The sequence below is a fragment of the Cyanistes caeruleus genome, chromosome 5 (assembly GCF_971803275.1).
Source record: "Cyanistes caeruleus chromosome 5, bCyaCae1.hap1.1, whole genome shotgun sequence".
Lineage (NCBI taxonomy): Eukaryota > Metazoa > Chordata > Aves > Passeriformes > Paridae > Cyanistes > Cyanistes caeruleus.
The window spans coordinates 57,016,226-57,038,361 of NC_141705.1; the positions used below are offsets into that span (position 1 = coordinate 57,016,226).

General features: G+C 41.5%; 2 protein-coding genes across 16 annotated transcripts in view; one reads left to right on the forward strand and one right to left on the reverse strand.

Annotated features, from left to right (window-relative positions):
* LOC147653144 (uncharacterized) overlaps nucleotides 1-12,147 on the reverse strand; it is a 161,224-nt gene extending 149,077 nt beyond the window's left edge. For 5 of the 15 annotated variants that reach the window (XM_086889321.1, XM_086889318.1, XM_086889311.1 and 2 more), the window contains exons 1-3: nucleotides 11,905-12,147; nucleotides 11,596-11,716; nucleotides 1,939-2,045 (exon numbers count right to left, since the gene is read on the reverse strand). In XM_086889321.1, coding sequence (XP_086745447.1) covers nucleotides 1,939-1,958 — 20 coding nt within the window. In that variant the 5' untranslated portion in view covers nucleotides 1,959-2,045; nucleotides 11,596-11,716; nucleotides 11,905-12,147. Of the gene's footprint in view, nucleotides 1-1,938; nucleotides 2,046-11,403; nucleotides 11,830-11,904 lie in introns of those variants that run through there. The other 10 variants (XM_086889312.1, XM_086889309.1, XM_086889322.1 and 7 more) reach the window with 9 other exon arrangements.
* The window catches only part of HHIP (hedgehog interacting protein), a 69,500-nt gene continuing 59,450 nt past the window's right edge, over nucleotides 12,087-22,136 (forward strand). The window contains exons 1-2 of the mRNA XM_086889304.1: nucleotides 12,087-13,051; nucleotides 19,983-20,178. Of these exons, the coding sequence (XP_086745430.1) occupies nucleotides 12,785-13,051; nucleotides 19,983-20,178 (463 nt within the window). The 5' untranslated portion in view covers nucleotides 12,087-12,784. The remainder of the gene's footprint in view (nucleotides 13,052-19,982; nucleotides 20,179-22,136) is intronic.

Consider the following 22,136-nt stretch of genomic DNA (forward strand, 5'->3'; position numbering starts at 1 on the left):
CAGTTCCCCAAGAAATTTAAACACTGTGAAGCACAACCAAGCCTTATCAGATAGCTTATTAAGTAGGACTTGCTGGGATACTTGAACTGTTAGCCAAAACAGCACAAGCAGCCTGTGTTTGTGCAGCAGGCCAGGAGCCTTGAAAAGTCTTGCTCTTCAGCAAGGTGAATTCCACTGAGTAACACTTGGTTCTCTAGGGTAGCTAGGGAGCTGGGGAGGGAAACAACAACAACAACAGAACAACAACAAAAAAGAGACACTCCTTTCCTGCAGGACATAGGGAATGAGAAGCATCCAGGACAGCAAACTGAAGAATCACTTCAGAGTTCTTTGGATTTGGTACACTCTCCCTACAGTTAAGGTCAGCAACAGAGTCAGAATCTCAGGTGTGTCCATATCATCTTTGTCACCACTCTTCAAGGTAGCTGTTTCTGAAGTGTCACAAACGGAAGGACCTCTCAGTGGTCATGCTTGTCTTCCAAATGTCTTAAGTTAACAGGTGAAACAGTGCAAGGTTTCTTTTTTATTATTATTATTTTAAGTCCCATGGCTATAGGTGTAATCTTTTTCTGGTTCACCCTGCCTTATGAGAACCGACAGTATTTCTATTTTTGGAATTTAATGTGTTGAAGACAAATTCAGTACAACAGAGTCTAGCTAACAAAGATGGCATCAAAAGATCATTTAAGAGGGAGAAAGGAAATTGCATCCTGCTTTAGTTGGCAGGCCACCTTCCTTTCTTTTGCTTCCAAAGTGCCACTACACTTTAATATCCTAAAATGATAAGGCACAAGATGGAGCACGAAGCATTTTATTGCAGTTTTCTGGGTATTTTTTGTCTCTCAAAGAAAATAACACAGAAGGGTCTGTACAGAAAGACCCTGGGGCAAATTTGTAGTTAGAAATTATTCAAACTGAAATCAACAGAGATGTGACAGTTTCAAACAGCCGATGGGCCTCCTCTTCTCTTTTACAACTGGGAATTGAATGTGGCCATAAAAGGATCATAAGAAGTCCCAGCACAGAATTTCATGCCTCAGACATCAAGGAAAAAAGTTTGACTCTGCTGCAGGTTTTAATGAAGTTTTTTTGTTTTTAACTCTTAGAGCACAGACACTTTAAAAGCTAAGGATTTTGAAAATTTTCAGAAATTTAGGAATTTTCAATCTCATAGAGTAATGGCTTATGTTTTTCTTTCACAAAGTTAAAATTTACATTAAGACACAAACAACTAATAAGTAAATGAATCAACCTATTAATTAAACATTTTCTTTTTGAAAAAAATAAGACTAAATCTTTACTAATTTACTTAGAACTATTCATAAGACAAAAGCAGGAAATCACCATTTAGAATATTAACTATAACTCAGAGTTCACACCAGAGTTCAATAACTCTCCATTACTGCCCAGAGATGTTTAATTCAATAATAGAAGGAAGCATGCATTTTCTCCGTATACAACAGTACCCTAATAAATGTTCCTTCTACAATCTCCATATTTCCTTAGTTTACTTAAAATTTACTCTAATGTTACTCTATAGACTACTGTAATATGAATTAAATGACAAAATCAAATTCAGATTATCACTGTGCAGGGCAACATACAAATACATTTAAAATACTAACACAAAACTAATTTCCAACAGGCTTAAAACAAAAGACTAGAGTTATATTGAACTAACTTACATAATGAAGATTTTTAAAATAATTGCATTCAGCTTTCTCTTTCATTGTGTCTTATTCCAGTCCCATTACTGTAATAAGTAAATTTCCAAAAGCAGGTGATTCAGATGCTGTTTTACCCATGACACCAAGTGAAAACAAAGTTAATTTTGATGCACATTGTATGAAAATGTCAATATAGGTCCTGCAAATAGTGTTCAGTAGCAATACTAATATTTTTTAGTGTCAGCTAAAGTGTTTAATGAAAACTAATTACCCATTCTCAGTATGAAGCATCGATGGAGTTGGCGGTGGAATCACACTTGGGTTGCAGCATTCCTCACCATCTCAGCCAAAATACACACAGCCAAGGGTGTTGGCTACCTGTAAAGCAGTGATTTCATCATTTCCAATTGTCTCCTTTCTACAGATATGTAAACAAATCAGAGCATCGACCAATACAGCTCTTTGGAAAGCTGTGTTTCCATAAACAAAGCAAATTCAAGAAATTGCATCTCTACAGTATTTTAATTTGAAAATGTAAAACTGTAACTGTGAAAAAGAAGGAATCTTTATTATTCATTTGAACAGGAATATTTGAGTATTCATGTGCTTCTGACATATATTGCTACAACAGATCCTCAGTTATTTTCTAATAGGACAGTAATAAATATTCCACAATGTTTATAAATTGTGACTCACAAAGCATCAAACCTGTATGACAAAGCACAAAATCTCTCAATTTTTGCTGCTTTATGTCAAAACAGCTTCTCAGAGTCCTTGATACCAATTAAAAAATGGATGTTTATTACATGTTGTAATTTAATAACACAAACTGCAGTGTTCCTTTTTATTTTGTGGGTTGCCATACACAAAGACTGTATCTTACATGCCAAATGAAGCAATGAAACATTATTCTCATTAAACACTACAGAAAGTTACAGCACAGCCTGGCTAAATAATTTTCTGGGAAGAGCTTAGGCTTGGGAGTGGAAGAAAAATTTCCTATTATAAACAGTACTTAGCACTTAAGAAGTGCCTTGCGTTTCCACAAGGCTCCTCGAACAAGTAAGTAAGGATTGTGAACATTGTACAAGTAAGGTCACTGAAATGAGCATCTTTCTCTAAGAAAGATTTTAAAAGAACTGTTTTCTCAAGTAAGAATCAGCATACACTGCAATGGTTTCTGTTTCAGAGTTAACCAAAATCCATGGCTCAAAAGTTAAGTGGTGCATGAAACAATTTTATTGTCCTATCAATGCAATGACTGAAAATATTCCATATTAATGTAACATTAATGAGTATAAAAATAAACATAAGTATGTAAGTAAACAAATACTGTACAGATAGCTAGCTAACATCTTTGCACTCACAAGGCATAAAGGATCAGCTGAGGTTCAGGTCCAGAAGAGAAGGATCTCCACAGTGAGGGGAGGATCAAGAGAGAACAAGGGGTAATGACTTTAAACTGACAGAGGACAGGTTTATGTTGGATTAGGAAGAAATTCCTTACTGTGATGGTGGAGAGGCACTGGCACAGGTTGCCCAGAGAAGCTGTGGCTGCCCCATCCCTGGAAGTGTTCAAAGCCAGGCTGGATGGGGCTCCAAGCAATCTGGTCTGGTGAAAGTTATCCCTGCCCACGGCAGGAGATTAGAACTGGATGACCTTCAAGGACCCTCCCAACCCAAACCATTCCATGATTATACAATATGAAATTAAGGGGAACCTGCTGAATGGGCACTGAATTGAGCCACAATGGAGAGGATAATGCTATGTAGAGGAACGTTAATTTCATTACTCACTTTTTCTTCTCTATTTTATCACTAATTGTTGTTCTTTTCCTTTTTGCTTCAGTGTTTTTTCAGTTATAGTCTAATTTTATTACTATTCATAAATCTTAACATTCTTCAAATAAAAGATATTTACCTAGTTCTACCCATCAGTGAGTGAACTGATGCCTGCATTGACAAAGGATGTAAAAAACAAAATAAAATCATAATTAACCCATTTAAATGTTACATCTTTTCAGAATTCTCCCATGTACTGGGTGGATCTCAAGATAAAGTGTGGAATCCTGTTCCAGAAATCTCTAAATTAAGGATTGGTAAGAAGGAAGCACAGGACTGTATCCCCATTAAGTAATTTTTCTAGAGGTGTCTTATTTATGTCCTACATGACTCCCTCCCTGTAGGAAAGCAGAAAGACAATTATTATGTTATCTGCTTGAAATTACATTTTTAGCATCGTGTTCAAATCAGTACTAAAACTCTAAAACTCTGTCTTGTATCCAAAAATACTGGAAAATTTAGAATTATTACCTGCCCACTAAGCTCTGTCAAAACAATTTGATTGTGCAGACTTCCAGACTAGTTCACTGATTTCTTGGTACAACAGCACTCTCAGGGAACATGCAGCTGTCACTTAGAAGTGTTTCCCAAAGTTTTGTCTATACAGATTACCTCCTCCTGAGACATGCAAGTGCCCCTGGTGTTAAAGTTCAAACCCTTTGGAAAGCCATGCTTGGTGGAGCGATACACAAACCTCCCAAAAGAACTGAACGTTTGGTGTGAGGTTCTACTAAAAAAACCACAGGTCCAGAGAGAAAAACCCACATAGTCCCTCTGCTCCTTCAAGCTGCCAGAGGCACAGGATTCAAATGTCCTCAGAGCCTTCCTTCCTTACATATATTCAGATAAGTTTATCATAAACAGTTCCACAGGAGTGCATCTCAGACTCTACATTAGGAAAAAAATGACTGCTGGAACAAAGAATTCCCTCCTGAACATCCAGCTGACCCCTGAGTTTCCACAAAATGTTGAGTGGCAATAGGAACTCATCTGACTCCCACTGATACTTGACTGATTTGCTAGCAAGATTCAACAACTCATCCATGTCATAGACATTGTCCTACAAACAATGTATTTCCATATTAAAAATCACTAAATATCATTATTCCACTGGATGGATCTCAAAAAACTGATCATTTGTGAAAGTCTGAATGGTGACCTATACCTACTAATCTTGTCCCAAGCACAGAAAGTAGTCTGTAATTTTGTATAGTCCCTGGAATGCTATGATTCTGTTCTAAAATTTTTTATTCTAAAAAATTATATGGGGAGCAGAAAAAGTTAAAAAGCTGGAAAAATGATGACTTTAAATCATGTTTTTGCCCAAATTAAAACCAAATCTCTGCTGTAAGGGTTAAGTGCAGTCTGTTTACCTCATTCAGACAACATCTAGTCTGCAGTGACCATTCCTTGGGAAATTAGGGATTCCCTCACATCTGTAACAAATTACATGGAGCAGTACAGCTCATCCTTAAAGTTCATTTGATAGTGATTGTAATACATGCCTTAAGGTTAGGATGAAGTGCTTAACTCAACCACTAGATTATATGAAGATTTCAAATACTGCAGAAACAAGGCTGCATATGGAAGTTCTGTGATTGAGGACAACTCACCTGGAAATCAAGGCTATCATTGTTCATATCCTACCACAGGCAGACCACATTCATAGGGAGAACACTACTATCCAATGGAGAAAGAAACATGCAATAGACTAGAAGGAGTTTTCTATTAGAGCTGTCCAGGAACAGATGGTTCCAGCATCTGCTATTGTCTCTCCTTATCCTGGATAATTTATTTATTTTTTAAAATGTGGTTCGGCCTTAAGTTCAGTCAAAGTTCATCTGGCATCCACATCAGTTTACATCTTTATCCAAAGATCTTCTTTGTTCATGCATCTTACAGTCAAATGAAAGAAATTACTCACACATTGCCACCTGTGTGTGAACCCACCACCTACTTAGATTTATTTCTCACCAAAGTTAATGGGCTCTTTACCTCAAGGTTTGAAGAATTTAGATAGTCCAATCTGTCTTTGAAGACCACATTCCTGGTAGAATAGTATCAGGCTGCAGAACCAGGGAGTCCCAAAACCTGATGGTTTGACAGTACTCTGTGTGGCTGAAGCAGCTTTATGGCCACATCCTAAGCTACTGGCCAAACAAGTGCTGGCATTCCCTTTTAATTACTGTGAACCTGCGCATGGCTTTTGGTTAAAGGTTCACTATTGTACATAATCTAAGATCCATATGCTTGAAATTTGCCGTGCATCACAGGAGTTTGGGGGCAGGGGGGCAAGCAGGCCAAACTGAGTGACTTCAGTGATGGATTCCCAAAGAACACCCTCTGTAAAAATTAGCTTTTTACAAAATCTCCTTCTTCCACCAGCTTTTTCTTTACATGACTGGGACTCAGGCTACAGCTTTAATCCTCTCCCGACTGATCTCATCCGGTCAGTATTCAGGCTGGTAACACAATGTTCCCAATGTCCCTTCAGGGAAACAAGATGGAAAAAGTAAAGGAAAGAAAGGTTAAAATTTGCAACCATAGGTCAGTGGTGACAAGTTTCGAAGACAAGCACTTGGAAACGATTGCCTGCTGTATGTATGACACTGCACAGAAGTGCACACTAGCCTGCAGAGCTCACATGTGATGCCAGAAACATGAGGCAGTGTTCGGCACTGCTCAGAATCGCTTAACATGGCAGAATGACTGATTTGGGCCAGGCTGCTAGCATGGGGCTGAGGATGTGTGTCAGGTTCAGTGTTTCCCCCATGTGCCAGGGCCCTGGGTAGCAGTGTGAACAATGCACCGAAGAGCAATTGTAATAGAGCTGAACTCCTTACTTTCCAAGAGATAAATTATGGTACTGAACTCGAGACATCTTTCTGAAAGCTGCATCACACATATGAATTGGACACATGCTGTTCCAGAAAAATATGTGGCAATGTTTGCTGACTCCACTGTTATTTTCCATTTGTGTGAGAAAAGTTTTTTATTGTTTGTAAAGCGGCCTCAAGTTAACGTAGCATATATGCCTGGTATGCAGCAATGCTGTACACAGTGCCTTAAGTGTGTATTATAAAAAAGCTACTATCAAGAACTTCCCCAAGCTTCCATATCAAATAGGAATTGACTCACACTGATCTATGGAACAAAGGGAAATGCACATGCACCATATCAACACAGGGAAAGCCTGTGGGATCCTGTTTGACATCCCATTCATTGGGCAACTCACAGCAGAGCCTCGTAACCATTTACTTCTAACACTGCCAGGAAAAAAATTTCTGTCCCCATGCTCAGCAGGCCACAAAGAATACTAGGCACAAATATTTAAGTCCATTATTTATTTCTGACATGCACAATATCACTTATTCAGAAAGACCTTTGGTAGGTATTAGAAGCATTTCAGAGTTCCCTGTTGACATCTTATGCAAATCATTCCTACAGCAAGTTATGGATACTTCAAACACTGGAGCAAGGCACAGCAAACACGTGGCTTGTAAACTGCAGTATGGAGTGGGATTACCACAGTCCCTGCCAGGAAAGAAAGATTTTTCCCACAGCAGCTTCCTTTGTCTCTTTGTAGCACACATAAATAGAGACCCGCTGTTGAGGTGAATTACAGCAGGTAGTGAAAGTATGCAGGCTATAGGCAAGAGGGCCTCTTGAGTCTTCATTCCCTCACAAAATGCCTTGCTTTATCTGCCTCCTAGTTAGACCAGCCCTCATTGCAAAACTGAACACACGTAATTGAAGGTTTGTGTTAGCAGCTGATGTGATGTGCTAAAACAATCTGCAGGTCTTAATCCCCAATGAGCCAATCAAGTGGAGTTAACGTCAGTCCAATACTGCTTTTGTACACAGACAGGAATCAGGGTTTTTTGAAGTCTTGTGTAGAGAGGAGACGCATTAGTTTACACACTCAAATGGTCCAGGTGGTTTCAGCTGGGTTAGAAGATTTCTAAGAGCTGTGGGGAAATCCGTGGTAAAGGCATACCATAAAAACCTTTCTGTGACTGTCTGAGCACCTATTTTCCCATAAAAAATATCCTAACAAGTCCTGTTCATTCATGCTACACCAGCTTTCACACCTTGTATTTGTGGTATGCAAAGACAAGCAACATGTTATTCTCAACCCCATGAAATTATGTGGGCTATAGTATAAGGTGGGGAGAACCAACCAGAAATGTTCTGACGAACTGAAAAAATTCTGTTACATCACAAACAGAAATATAAGCAAAAATATAATGGTTTTATAACCTTCTGACTAACCACAAGACACTTTAATGAAACCATTCCAGCAGTTTTCCTTCTTCATTACCAGAGGAGTGCTACAGGGAGTGGACTTGTGGAGTTCACAGCTGTGGGGAACTCCTGCCATTAAGACTGTCCCAGAGTCAGAGTTTCCTGGTATTTCAGCTCTCTGCCCTGAAGCCACAGGAACCCCAGCCCCAGTGATTCAGCCCAGAATCAGAAAAAACTCTCCACTTCTAATGGGACTCTCAGGACAGTTAGGCTTTCACCCAAAAAAAGCCAGAAGCACAGGAGCCCAGACTGCCAAACCTTGAAACTCCTGCCTGCCCATGTCCTCATTCCAAATTTCCAGATTCCTGTGTCTCTGTCATCTAGCTGACAGAAAACAGGGAGATGGGAACTTGAAGTCTACTGCAGCTAAGGCAGAAGACTCACAACTTGGGCTCTCAAGCTTGGTGTTGTTTCAAAGTAATTTAAACAAACTATGTGACCTTTTGAAAGATTTTTCTGCTTTCCCCTCTAAATGAAACAGACAAAATTTCAAATTAAAGCCTTTTTTTTAAAATAATTTAATCTGGAAATTGAACTCTAGTTTTGAGCATCAACAGCACAGAATCCATGACTGTTTCCTACTGGTCTATGATACAAAGTAATCCCAATAAGACCACAGACTTTTAGAATATCTTAAGTCAGAAGGGACCCATAGGGATCATCAAGCCCTACTCCCTGCTCTTTATAGAACTACCTAGACTGAAAAGGAATCATTGGCTTCACAAGACATCCTACAGTTTATACAAGGACTCAATGAAAAATGTAATGGCAATGACAAATGGAGAGATTTCACCCTCAAGTAAGTGGTTCTTAAAAAAAAAAGAAAAAAGCTTTTTTGTCTTTACAAAATAAATATGTTTCAGGAGTTCAACTCAAATTCCAGCTAAAACAAGAGCAGAGTCACTCTCCCAAGGACTGAAGTACACCTGCTTTATCTAGTTGTGCTCTTGATATACAGGCATGATGCTCCCCTACTAGTATCCGAAATACCATAATTTCTCAGAATATTGTAATTTCATAACATTGTCCTGTCCAAGCCTGCTCCAACACTGCAATATTCATCTTCATGATATGCTAGGTATTTGCCACCAGTGTGGAAGGCTGGAATTTAGCCCTGCTGAAGACAATTCACACTACATGGACTTAGCTTTTCACAAGTGAGGTGACCACATGGAAAGTTTCCCTGTGAATCACAAGAATATGTAAATCTGTGTCATCAAACAGCATCTGTTGGTAGTTTAGGGATGATTTGATGCTACTGTTTGCTTCTATCAAACCTGGTGCCATGAAATCACTTTGCCCAGCTTCTGCTCCTACCTGCAAACTCCTGGGATAGCTGTATTTCCCAAAACTGACTCCAGTTGCTACACGTAATTACACATTTCCTCTTTTGTTCAAACTGCTGGGGAGTTCATGGACCTAGAATCATCAAGGTTGGAAAAGGCCTCCAAGATCACCAAGTCCAACCTTTGACTGAGTACCACAACGCCAACTAAACCACAGTACTAAATGCCATGTCCAGTTGTTTTTTGAACACTCCACAGACAGTGATTTCACCCCTCCCTGGACAGTCTGTTCCAATGCTTTAACCATCCTTTCACTGAAAAAATTCTTCCTGCTGTCCAACAGGTCTTCAAACCTGAAAGCTGAATTCCCTTGCCAAATATGTATAACATAAAATAATTTGAGAAACAGTAAGTTCAAGTGCATGCCACCATCAGCCTTACACTGACACATTCAATCCACATGACACTGGTAGCCAAGGATATATCATTAGATAAATAATAATACCCATTAATTAAAGTAATGGTGTAACTAAGCACAGTCCATCTCCCAGGCAAAAATAGAAGAAAATCTAGCTACTTTCAAACAGTGTGGCAGAAACAGATTCCCCTTTTAAAACTTTCTAACCCTTTCACACATAATTGCACTGTAACCCAAAGATTCTTACTCATAACCTACAAAAATTCTCATCTACATCTGAAGAAATAACAGAATTTATTCAACTCACATATGGCATCACCATGTTTAATTATTTCTAGTAATGAACTTCATGTGACAGATCCAGGTCGCCTTAAAAAACTGACGTGTTTATTATCCGTATTTCTTATGTGTATGTTTTTACTTCGTAAGTATTCCCTTACCTCTGTTTATCAGAGACTGGAAGTCACCTGAAGTCAACACTCTCAACTGGCATATACTAACATTGATCTTAACTTTGCATTATTAAAATTAAAATAAAATTCTGTACCAACCAAGAAAAATGCTTCATTAGAAAAGAAGCCAACTTGTACTTTTAAAGAGTGGAAAGGAACATTAGATTAAGTCAGGTCTTCTTGCACAAAATCCCGAGAATCAGCAATTTCTATTTAGAGGTTTTAAAGAACCTTCAACCTTCTTCAAATTTTGCTTATACATCTTTACATTGTTGATGATACATACATGATCACCCCATCACTGTAGAGCTTGAAGTTTTGAGCACTTTATATTATACAAGTTCAACAGCACATTCCACAGAATCTCTGGGAAATGTCTCCGTCATGCATGAATGTAAAATTTCTGTGTAGAAACAGCTCTACACAAACTAAGAAAACTAAGTTCTTTCTTAGTTTGGCAGCTTGGTCTAAAGCCCATTTTGGGAAATCTTTATTTAATTAATACACCTCAAACTCAGCTCCTCTGAGAACTGGTATGGATATTTATGCCTATAGAGGAAAGGAGACACACAGACCCCCTGCTCTATCCTTAGGCCACCACAGTTCTGCCACAGTTCACAGTGTAACCCCCTGTGAAGGATTTGCTTGGAAATAAGAGTGACTTTATTATGATATGTTATTGTGCTGTATACCAGAATCACTTTCATTTCAGAATAATCTACGCAGTACCCCAGAGTAATGGAAAGGGCACAGCTGCTGTTATAGAACTGCACTACTACAGCTCTGCCATGTCAGGTTGCTCACAGAACAAGTCTGTATATTGCAAAGCAGAACTTTTTCCTAAAACTACAAAGCAAGGATACTGTTTCTCAGGAACACACTCTCATTTCACTCATGAAATAACACAAGTGATGAAGCCCAAGCTGCACCACAGGCCTTCCCTACTCATGGGGATATGGCTCAAGCCTTGGTTAGGAAAACCTTCAGTCAAATGAGAGTCAGTGGCAAGACAAGGGGTAGTCGTGAGTTGCCTTCAAAAATGCTCTTGAAGGGAGAGGAAAGAGTCTTTGTGTTTACTCAGTAATTTATCTGATGTGCATTTAACCATGCCAAACTCCTATTTAGCTCAGTGTGGTTGTTTAAGAGCTCAAGTGTAAATATGAAGAGACTCACTTTGTTTGATGAAAAACAGGAACAGGGCCTAGTTGGTTTAAAGATACCTGTGCAGGTGAGGAACTTGATGCAATACTTGTTTCCCTTTCTCCCTCCTAAAGGGGATCTTTGGGTACACCCCAATTTTTCCTCAGTTTCTGGGATGAGTAGCCAGTCCCTGGTAAACACACCTCTGACTATGGCCTACCCTTTGCCTCCAAGTCAGCAGCTGTAGCTGCACCTGCACCACAGCCCCCTCTGAGGGCTTACCCTAGGCTTACCTAGGAGTTCTCTGGGCTTCCATCTTTTTCCTCCATTTTACCTCTTCCCTTTCTGGATGGCTTCTGGCCTCACAGGTGCTTTCCTACCACCAAGAGCCAGGTACTTGGACCTTCCTGCTCTTCCCACTCTCAGATCTCCCGTTCTCGGCCCACCGGGAGGACGCTCACCCCCCACACGCCACTCCCTCACACCTTTGGAGATGGCCGCCGTGCCGGCCTCACCAGCAGCTTGTACGTGGGTCACCGCACCCGCACACTCCAAGGGTCGGCCAGCTCGAGGCACCTTCGGGGCAGCCACGGCGCCGAAGCTCCGCTGGAAAAAGGCACCGGGAGCTGAGGGCAGCTCTCGCCTTCGACGCCCGCCCCGCGCTTGGCCCCACGCCTCTGGAACCTTCCGTGGCGTTGGGGATGAGCTGTGGGGGCAATGGGCGGTCGCGGCCGAGCCGAAAGCCGAGGGAGCCCTGCCTCGGGCGCCTCGGCCGTCGGGGGCGCAGGACCCACCTACGGCACTCGCATTCCGCCGGGCACCGCCGCGATCCCTTCGCTTCCCGCCGACACAGGGCAGCGGGAAGCCGCCCGCCTGCCCCCTCCCTCCCTCTCTCCGCCGGCCCTCCAGGAGGCCCGGCTCCCGCTCCCCCGCGGGGAAAGGGGCAGCCGGATGCCCCGGCGGGGGAATCTCCTCGGGGCGGGGCCCGCCGCCGCTCCCTCCCGCCGGGCGCGGCCCCAGCACCGCTCCCGCTTCCCGGCGGGCCCCCACGGGCGGCACGCGCGGCCGGTGGATGCCGCCGGGTGACGTGCAGGGCGCGCGGTGGCAGCACCTCCCCGCGCGCCGCTTAAAAAGAAGAAGAAAAGAGGGAGCGAAACATGAGAGCCCGGACGAGCCGCAGCCGCCGCCGCCGCCGGCAGCAGCAGCAGCAGCGGAGGGGGCATCGCCCGGCCCGGCCGCCACCGCAGTCCCGCCGCGGGGACACCCTTCCTATGGGACGACAAGTGAAGGGCTGCTGCCGCCGCCCGCTGCCCGGCCCCCCCCGAGCCTCGGCGCTTCGGCGCGGCAGCGGCAGCTGCTAAAACCTGTGCCGCTCGCACAACTTCGCCGGCTTCGAGCATCCTCCCGCCGGGGCTCGGGGGCTCGGTTCCCCCCCGTTGCTGCCTCTTCGCGTCCGCCTTTTTGGAAGAAGCGGGGGTGGCCGAGGTGCTATTCCTCCGTCGGCGCTTTAACCGCCTCCAGACTTATTCTCCTCCAGACTTTCCCCTTCTGGGGGAGGGAGGTGGTTTCCTGATCTGAAGTGCAAAGAAAAGTCAGTGGGATTCCCCTCCTTCCTTCTCCCCCCACCCACCCCCCCCACCCCCGGTTTGGGTGCATTCACACGCTCCCTCAGGCATGATGCTCAAGATGCTGCCGTTTAAGCTGCTGCTGGTGGCCGTGGTTCTGTGCTTCTTCGAGGGGGATGCCAAGTTTGGGGAGAGCGGCGCCCGGAGGAGAAGGTGCCTCAACGGGACCCCGCCGCGGCGGCTGAAGAAGCGGGACCGGCGGGTGCTGTCCCCGGAGGCCCCGGGCGGCGGGGAGGCGATGTGCCGCGGCCTCTACCCCCGCCTGTCCTGCTGCTCCCGCTCCGAGGCGCAGGGACTGCCGCACGGCGAGGCCAAGGTAGGCACTACCTGGGGCTGCGCCGGACTTTGGGGGAGGTTTTTGGTGTTGTGGGGTTTTTTTTATTATTTTCGCGCCGAGCCACGCACCGGCGGCGAACCTGCCGCGTTCCCACGCGGGTGGGGGCGATGCCGCGGCGGGGCGCGGCCGCTCCTGCCCGGGGGGCGAGGGCGCGGCGGGAGCGGGATCCGGGTTCGGGTCTGGCGCTGCCTCGGGAGGCACGGGCAGCCGGCGCAGGTCCGCGCCCGGAGGGGACACGGCAGCCCCGCGGGGGGAGCGCCGTGCCGGCTCTACCGCCGGCTCTGCCTCCGAGCTACTTTTAGTCCGCAGCGCCCGAGTTTCTGGCGGCGGCCCCGGCGCCGGTCCCGTCCCGGTGCAGCGGTGCCGGGCCGCCCGCAGGTACCGCCGCTGCCCAGGCGCGGCTGCGGGGAAGGGCGGAGGGGCCGGGCGGGCTCCCGGCAGCGGCAGCGAAGGGGATGTGCCCTCGCCCGGCGGTGCCATCCGGGTTGGGTTTTTCCTGGGGTGAAAAATCGTGTCTGGTTTCCTCCACACGTTTACTTCGGGAGGGGGTCTGGATAGTGGCTTGATGCCGGTGTACCAGCGTTCCGTGATGCTACTCACGGTTCCCTGTATCAGCGCCGAAAGCCCCCCGCAGTGTCCGCTGTGGAACCCCGGTCTCCCGGCTCTTGGCCAGGGCCGGTGTCTCACCAGGTGCCGTGGGATACTCTGCTGAATGCTTTTCCACATTACCTGGCAGCCTCTCTGCCCAATTTCAAGCTGCGGTCATGTGAAGGGAAGCACCTTCTCTGCTCACCGATTTCTTAAAATTGTCAAGTTCTCTGCATCCTTTAGCAAGTTAAATTCTGCTTATCAGCCTGTTGCTTACATTTTCAAGCGCGTGGGTACCTAACCAGGCAGGACCGTGTTTGATAAGCTGTGCTGTGCTGGCCAGTGCTGCATCCGGGGGTACGCACAGGGAAGTTGCTGAATAATGTCATTAAGAATCACTGTGCATGAAACAAACAATTAGGTGTCTTTTTTGTCTTTTTTTTTTTTTTTTAATTATTATTACTTTTTCTTTTCTTTTTTTTTTTTAGAACATTTCATCCTCCTTTAGGTTTAATTAAGAATTCCTCAGTTACAACTCTCTAGTTGTCAAGGTCTGAGAGACTCTTGGAAAACTTGTGTTTCAGTCTTGCTGGCCCAAGCATAATAAAAAAAAATACCCAGCCTGAATCGAATTTTTATGCTCAGTTCACGGTAGATTTCACTCCATTCTCATGTAAACAGCTTCTACGAATCAACATATGTGTCTGGGTGGTATCTCTCACTTTGTTTTGTAACAAAAAGCCATATTGCATCATTTAATTTGCTCAAGTCATGCAAATAGGAAAAAATCAATAGGACAAAAAGGGGTCGACTTATCCTCCTCCCCACTAAACTGCTGCCCACACACAGAGTCCTGTTGCTTATGGCAAAAGAATAACAACAACACCATTGTGTTTGTTAGTTGGTTCACTAATGGGTGAAACTGGAGAACATCATTCTCCTTCAGTCCCCAGCTCTGTCCAAATGTTCATGCCTTTTGAGGGAGCATTTGTCCTACCCCCTCTATTCCCAGATGATTGAGAACTGTCTTACTGCAGGTTTTCAGCTGCAGATCTCTCTTTATTCATACCATATGCAGCAGCAGTTTGAGATTCAAGGCAGATATATTTCTTCATGTTGTCTAGAGACAGTGTCATTAGGCTCCTGTGTGATGATTGAATTAAACTATAACTACACACAGATAACCTGAAAGATCTATCTGGAAAAAAACAAAAAAAAGGAGGGGGGGGGAAGGAAAAAAATAAAAGGACTGGAAAATATGTCCTTAATTCACCCTGTTTGCAATGTCTCAGTGGCATATATGCTACTGAGAATACTCAATGCTTGGAGACCTTTGTGGTAATTGGTTGAAGGCAGTAAACTGGAAGTTCAATTTTGGTTAGTTTTCCATCCCCAGGCAGTTGAAGTGTTTATTCTCTTCTTACTATTACTTTAAAAGATCTTTTAATTCCTTTTCAGTGTGTTGTTTTTTTTTTTTTTCTTACTGGGGGTACTAAAATGTGATGTAAATCTGAGGAGGTGACCATATATGCCACAGTACCTATTTCTGAGCTGGTGAACACATTTTGTATTTTCTTTAAAATATAAATTACATTTTTTAAGGAATGTTATTTTACAGGGTTGTAAAATCAGACTTTTTTCACTGAAGATTGTTTTTTATGAAACTCACAAATCTGCTTTAACATTATCTGACAAACATATATGTTTAGAAAAAAATTTCAAAATATATGTCATTTATACTTGACAGAATGGGGTGATCATTCTGTAAAAGACATGGCAAAGTATTATGGTATACCTTTGAATGTAACTTTTCTAAAAGCTCTTTTTTTTTTTTTTTAAATTGTGTTCTACTACAGTTCCCAAACGAGGTTTTTTAAAGTCCATCATCTACTTGCATGATGGAGTGGCCATGCCATTAACAGAAATGTGAGCACTGCCATCTTTAAAAAAAATTTAAAAATCAATTGACCATGCTCAGTATGCATTCTAATAAGAGCTTCTTGGTTAAGGTGCTGGGTCTGTGAGAATTTTTGACCAAATTATTTATCTGTGCTTATAAATTCAAGCACCACCTGCAGTTTTGGGAACAATAATGGAGCTACTGTAAAGAGCAGATACAACATTGCACTGGCTCACGTGAAAAATTTGTGTCCTGTTGTTGACATTTAACTCTTTTATTTTTCTGGTGATATCCTCTTGTTTATGAAGGGCTACTGCATCCCAGCCAAATATTGTAATATCAGTTTTTCTAAAAGTTTGCTTACAGCCTGACAGGCAAAGAAGTCCTCTCTACCTTGGATGGTTTCACAGCCAAGGCTGTCAAGGAATGGGTGAAAAGTAATTGTTTTCAAGTGTGCCCTTTTACAATCATTTGTTTGCTCTGGCTCTTTCATGAACAAAGGCTATTGTTGAACACATCCAACTAAACAAATAACTCATCTTGGGGTCCCTTTAACAGCTGCCTTAGTACAATGATCTATTTAAATATTACCCTAAAATTGAAACTGAACTCTTTAATGACATAATCCAGCACTATAATACAGAAGAGGCATATGTTCAACTCAACAGCTGAACAATCTCGTCAGCACATGATTTTTAGACATAAATGCTTGTGTATCAAATATGGGTAAATGTAATGACTTATTTCACTGTGTTTTTTCCTTCTGTTAGCATCAAAATCCTACTGCCTTTCTCTAACTAGATATGATAGAGTACACAAGATAGATGACAATATTAGTCATAAAGAATTTGTCTATTGTGTCATCTTCTGTTTCTTCTTTGCATTCTTCCTTCTGTTGATAAACCAATTTAGTATGCTGTGCTTTCTTGTGCATTCCAGGATTTATCTTACCTTTAGTCTACCCGTTTAACTTTCATGTGGCTAGAGATTAAAGGATGATCTTACAGATGTTGTAAATTAGTCAGCAGTAGGCATAATCATTATTAGGCATGTTGCAATAAATGTTTGGAAGTTTTACATATTTTCCAGAGCACAGTTAGTTTAAACCACTGCAGTTTGATGGTTTTACATACGACTTTAAAAATTGAAGCAGGAAATTAGTTTACATTTCTTCAAAAGACCAAAGCCATTGTCAACTTTAAGGTCATTTTCAAAGTAGACATCCAACAGAAAAATGCTTCATTTAAATAAGTATTTCAGAATCTGCTTAGAACTGGTTTAGTATACTCCAGGATAAATACATTATCAATTTACTGAAATTCAGAATAGAGACTTGTCCTATCTCCAAGCCAGTACAGAGTTACACATCAGACCTCACACAGAGCAAATGTTACCACCCGATTTTACTTGAGCATTCTAAAAGTTAAGTAACATTGTACTTGATTTTCAGATAATTGATTGACTCTCATTCCTTAATCTTCCGATTAGCTATTATATGACCAAGATTCATTCCAGAAATGACATGAGGGGGTGAATTCCTGTGGTTAATTCCTGGATAGCAGCTGCTCAGGGGGATTAGGATCCTTTTGTCTTAACTTTGAGGACTGAAATGTTGGCAAGCCTGTATCACCAGGCAACGTCAATTACGTTTTCCACAAGAAACAGTAAATTAGCTTTGCCATCCTGTAATTTATTTTTCCCGCCCATGTTCACAATGTGTTCTGGAGTCTTCCAGTAGAAGTACAGTTTTATATCTGCATCTCTGTGGAGTTAATTCAATAAACACACTGAATATTTACCTAGTAATACCTTGTGTTTACTTGCATTTCTAAACACACCATCACACTGTTACCACAAGAAAGCCTGAGATGAACTCCCTGATGAAAACTTCTGAGACTTCTGCAAACCAGGTGGTACTACTGCATGTAGGCGAGTACTTTGCAGGGTCTGTATTCACATTCCTTTCATGGAAGCACCAAAATGGGTCATTTCATCCTTACTTTAAGAGACAAATGACATGATGTTCTTAAAAAGTAGCATTTAGTGGTTTTGCTCATCCCCTCTTGGCTTCAGACTCTGTCCTGTTTGGCAGCCAATGACCTGATAGAATTATATAGGCCCCTTCCCTGTATTAGAATCACAGCATCCCTTAGGAAAGTCCAGCCTAGTGCAGAATATTGTCTCAACAGATTGCTGCAAGCATGCCCAGTTTCTACTACCTGGACTGCTAAGCAGTATTCAAATTCAAAGTTTTAGTTCTTATGTATTTTGTTAGTTTATGGTAGTTATCATTATATTTTTAGTTCTTGTCTTCAAGATTTACCGTATTAGAACAACATCTGGAACTTAAGAAAGAAGGCTAAGGTTAAGAATTATGCTGCTATGGCCCAAATGGGCAGTCTAGCAAAAGGAATCTAAACTTTTTTCAGAAAAGAAGAGCCTGCAGCCATGGAAAAAATTCCAAAAAGAATTCAGGACTAATGCAAACCTTTTGCCATAATTGCAACCTGCAATTAATTGGTTACTGTCTTAAAGCTTAAAAAACCCCCAAAAAACCAAAAGACAAACACTTTACAAAATATGTGAGAGAGTTATATTCTCAAGAAAGATTTGAAGAGAGATAATATACTATATGTGGCAGATGTTAATTGCCTGCAAGTGCTGTGAAGCTGAGGATAGTTTGACAGCAGATAGTCTGTAGAATATTTAATGCATTTAGTGATCCTGGCAAACCTGGATGAGCTCTTTTTGAAGCCAATGGCAACATATCCAGAATAAGAGTAGAAGTCAAATGGTGTTCTTCTAATCAGTGGTCCAATTTCCAACACTAAACTTCAGTGCGCATTTCAGATGGTCTTTTGACAATATATGTATGATAAGACTAAATTTTCCTGGATAGAGTTTGCCTTCAAAATTAAGGTTATTTTAAATAGGATGTTGTTTAAATGTATGGGCCATATATTGTGAAAAAGTTTGCATACATATCTGTTTTAAACAATTGAAAGTGCATTTCCCTCAAGCACTTGAGGTCTATAAAATTATGCCCCATAAATAAAAAGTTGAGTTCAGACCTCTGTTATCAAAGTACAGCATCCTAGAAGAGAGCTGATCTATGAAATAGTGGACTCAAGCATATCCAGAATGTTCCTGCACTAAATAACTTATTTATCAAAAGTAACTTAGATAATTCCCTTTAATGTTACGTGGCAAGGGAATGACATTGGAAAGTCCTGCAAAGCAGCTCAGAGATACGAACTATAGAAAAAATTAGCAATCTATTAAAATGTGTGATTTGCAAATATTTACATATTTCATACAATACATGTAGTTACTACATTGGTATTTCTTAATATAAGTGTCTTACAGTCTCTGTTTATAACTGTTTTATGTAAATAGCAGAAAGAACCTGAGCTTTGTTTTTACACTGGATCAGATTCAGACCCTCTCAATGGAGAGAACACATTTCTCACTGCCCACCATTGGGATGAATGATCAAAAAACAATCTGTGTGGTTAACAATAGATTAACAAAGTGCACTGCATTCAAAAGCCAATAAAGACAACTAAGCTGTTTTCCATTATTTTTCACAATTTGATGACATTGCACTCCTTAGGCTCCTGTGTTTACTTAAACACATCATCAGTTGTGGTTTCATGCCTCTTTATGCACTCTGCATACATAATGCATGCTTTTTTTCAGTTTCCATATTGACACAAACAAGACATTACAAATTCTGCTTTTTCACTTGTAGTAGAAAAACATGTCTGTAAACATGCACGGTTTCCCACCTCCAAGCAGAGCAAAAGGCAGAGCAGCATTTAAAGCATGAAAAATCCCTGGCACCTGCTGAAGTCCACAGCAGTCATTTCAGCAGCCATCCTGTGGTGTTGTTCAAGATCCGCCTGTTTTACAAATACCTAGACATGGTTTTCCTGATGTGTTCTGATGGGAGAATTTTAAATTTTAGTCTCTAAACACTTGAGTAGGCCCCTTACAAGTTAGGATTTTAGGTATTTCTTGTAAGAGAAGTGGGTAGGCCTGCTGCTGTAACTCCCTCTTATATAAATGATTCCTCCAGTTCATACATTGCCTATGTGATGCCAGGCACAGGTCCTTAAAATAACTTGAGTACTCCTAGTCTTATCTGAGAAGCAAGCTGAGATAGGAAATCTTATTGAAGCTTCTATAAGAATCCTCTATAAGAAATCAGAGAAATTAAAACTTCACTGTACCAACGGCATATTGCACATTTCATAGTAACAACTTTTGCATCTGCAGAATGGTGACATGAAACTCCATGCATTGAGAATAACTGTATTGGTTCCACTAGCATTATTTATGGCATTAGGCCATGCAATCTTTCTTTCTGTAAGATGGGGACACAGGTCACAGGTTTACTTGTCTCTGGTTTGTGGCTTGCAGGTCCTTTCTGTTACCAACAACACAGAATGTGGAAAGCTACTGGAGGAAATCAAGTGTGCACACTGCTCACCTCACGCTCAGAACCTATTCCACTCACCTGAGAAAGGGGAAACTCCTGAAAAAGAACTAATGCTTCCCTACCTGTGCAAAGACTATTGTAAAGAATTCTATTACACCTGCAGAGGTCATATACCAGGTAAAACACTTAACAAAATATGGGGCTAAAGGATGTCCTGATATGTTGATATTGCCTGAGCAGTTACAGATCCAACTTGTAACCAAGAAAAGTCCCCACTGATATCCAGGGGAATTTGCCCAAGCAGGGACAGAATGTTTTCAGAGCAGATCTTGTGTGGGGAGGTATATACTTTGAGGGCTTTCTTGCCACCCTCCTGTATAACTCGCCATGACACACACATGGTTTGATTTTTGTCAAAGGCACCTGAAACTATTACCTTTGCTGAAATATCAGTGTGTTCATTCTAATCACGCAAACAAGCAGCTAGCCATCCAGAAAGTTCTTTTAAATGATAGGTTGCTTTAAAATGCAAGAAATAAAAGGTCTTGGCTGTTTGTTGTAGCCTCTAAAAGCTGATGAGTAAAATGTTTCTTCTGGTGTTGTTACCCTAGAAACTGATGTTTTTTCCACAGGGTTTAAAGCCCATTGGAATCAAAGGGCCCTATTTGATAGACTTCTGTGATCTTTGAATCACTTCCAGCCTGCTGTTAACAACCAAATTCTTAACTTACCTAACACTTCCTCACTGTAGCCAGTGGAGTTAGCTGGACATAACCAAAAGCAGAGTTTGTCCTGTGTTGTCTGAGGCAGTCACCAAATGTGTCCTATCACTTGTAACTGTATCAACAAAATAACCGCAGAAGATGGCTCTTACAGAAACACTGTCTTAAGACACTATTATGTTAAATAACATCTCTGGTATTCCCAATAGTAAATTATTTATATGTTTAAGACTGTCATTTTTAAACTATGCTTTTTTCCCTGTCCAAACACTACTTATAAACAATGCCACACAGGAGAAAATAATTAAATTGGTTAAGAATTTTTTTTTTTTTTTTCCTTTAAACTAGCAACACAGACTGGAAAAAAGGACTTGATAATGAGATGAAAAATGAATTTGTGAATAGACACTTTTAACATATGAACACAAGCTTTGTAATATAATATAAACATATTTGAGTAAAGGGGATAGTTTAAGTGGATGGGATTTGAAGGACAGTTTTTTAATTGCATGTGTACAGTGTGTACTTGTTTTCTCTGAAACCCCAAGAGTGAAGGGATTTTTTTGCAGTGTTCTTTTATTGACTTGGGAAAATATTTTGAATTTACTTACTTTTTCCCTTTACTGTGGTTTAACATGTATCTCAATCCATTCAAATATGAAAATATTATTATTGTCTTTATAAACTAAGAGATGTTTCTAAGGCTTTCTTAAACCAGCTGTTTCTTGCTCTTTATCACATTCCCCAAAGCAAAGCAGAATAGATCATAGTTGCCAAGACTGCCTGCTGAAGAGCGATAACAGATTAGATATTCTAAATGTTTGGCCCATATAAGAAGTCAGCACAAAGACATTTTTGACATGATTTTGTAGCTAGCAAAAATGATTTTCATATTCTGCAGAGCAAGACCTTCAGAGTTGTTTTGTGAAAATCTGCGTTTATGAGGAAACAGTTTAATTGAAAAAAGTGAAAGAGGGAAAAGAGGGAAAGAAGGAGGAGGTGGAGAGAGGGAGGGAGTATGAGAAAGGGCTGAGCAGCACAGGAGCTACAGCCACAGGAACCTCGCTCCTCAGATCAACATATGTGGTGACGAATGACAAATTTATTTTTCTACAAAGTTTGTGTATATGTAAAACTGCTGAAGTGCATCAAGATGTCAAGTGCTTTTTGTGACCACCCAGGTTGCCTTGAAAGATAACCAGATGAAAGCATAACTTTAGCACTGGGCAGATCACTGTGCTTTTCAGGAAAAGCGCTTACATACTTCAGCATCAGTTAAAATAGGATTTTTCCTACATTAATCAGATGCTAATAATTGTTCTAAATACTTGTCCTGAACATAGCTTGTACTAACAAAAACTTGTTGCATGCTTACATCCACCAACAGGATTAATTTGGTGAGTTGACTAGTAC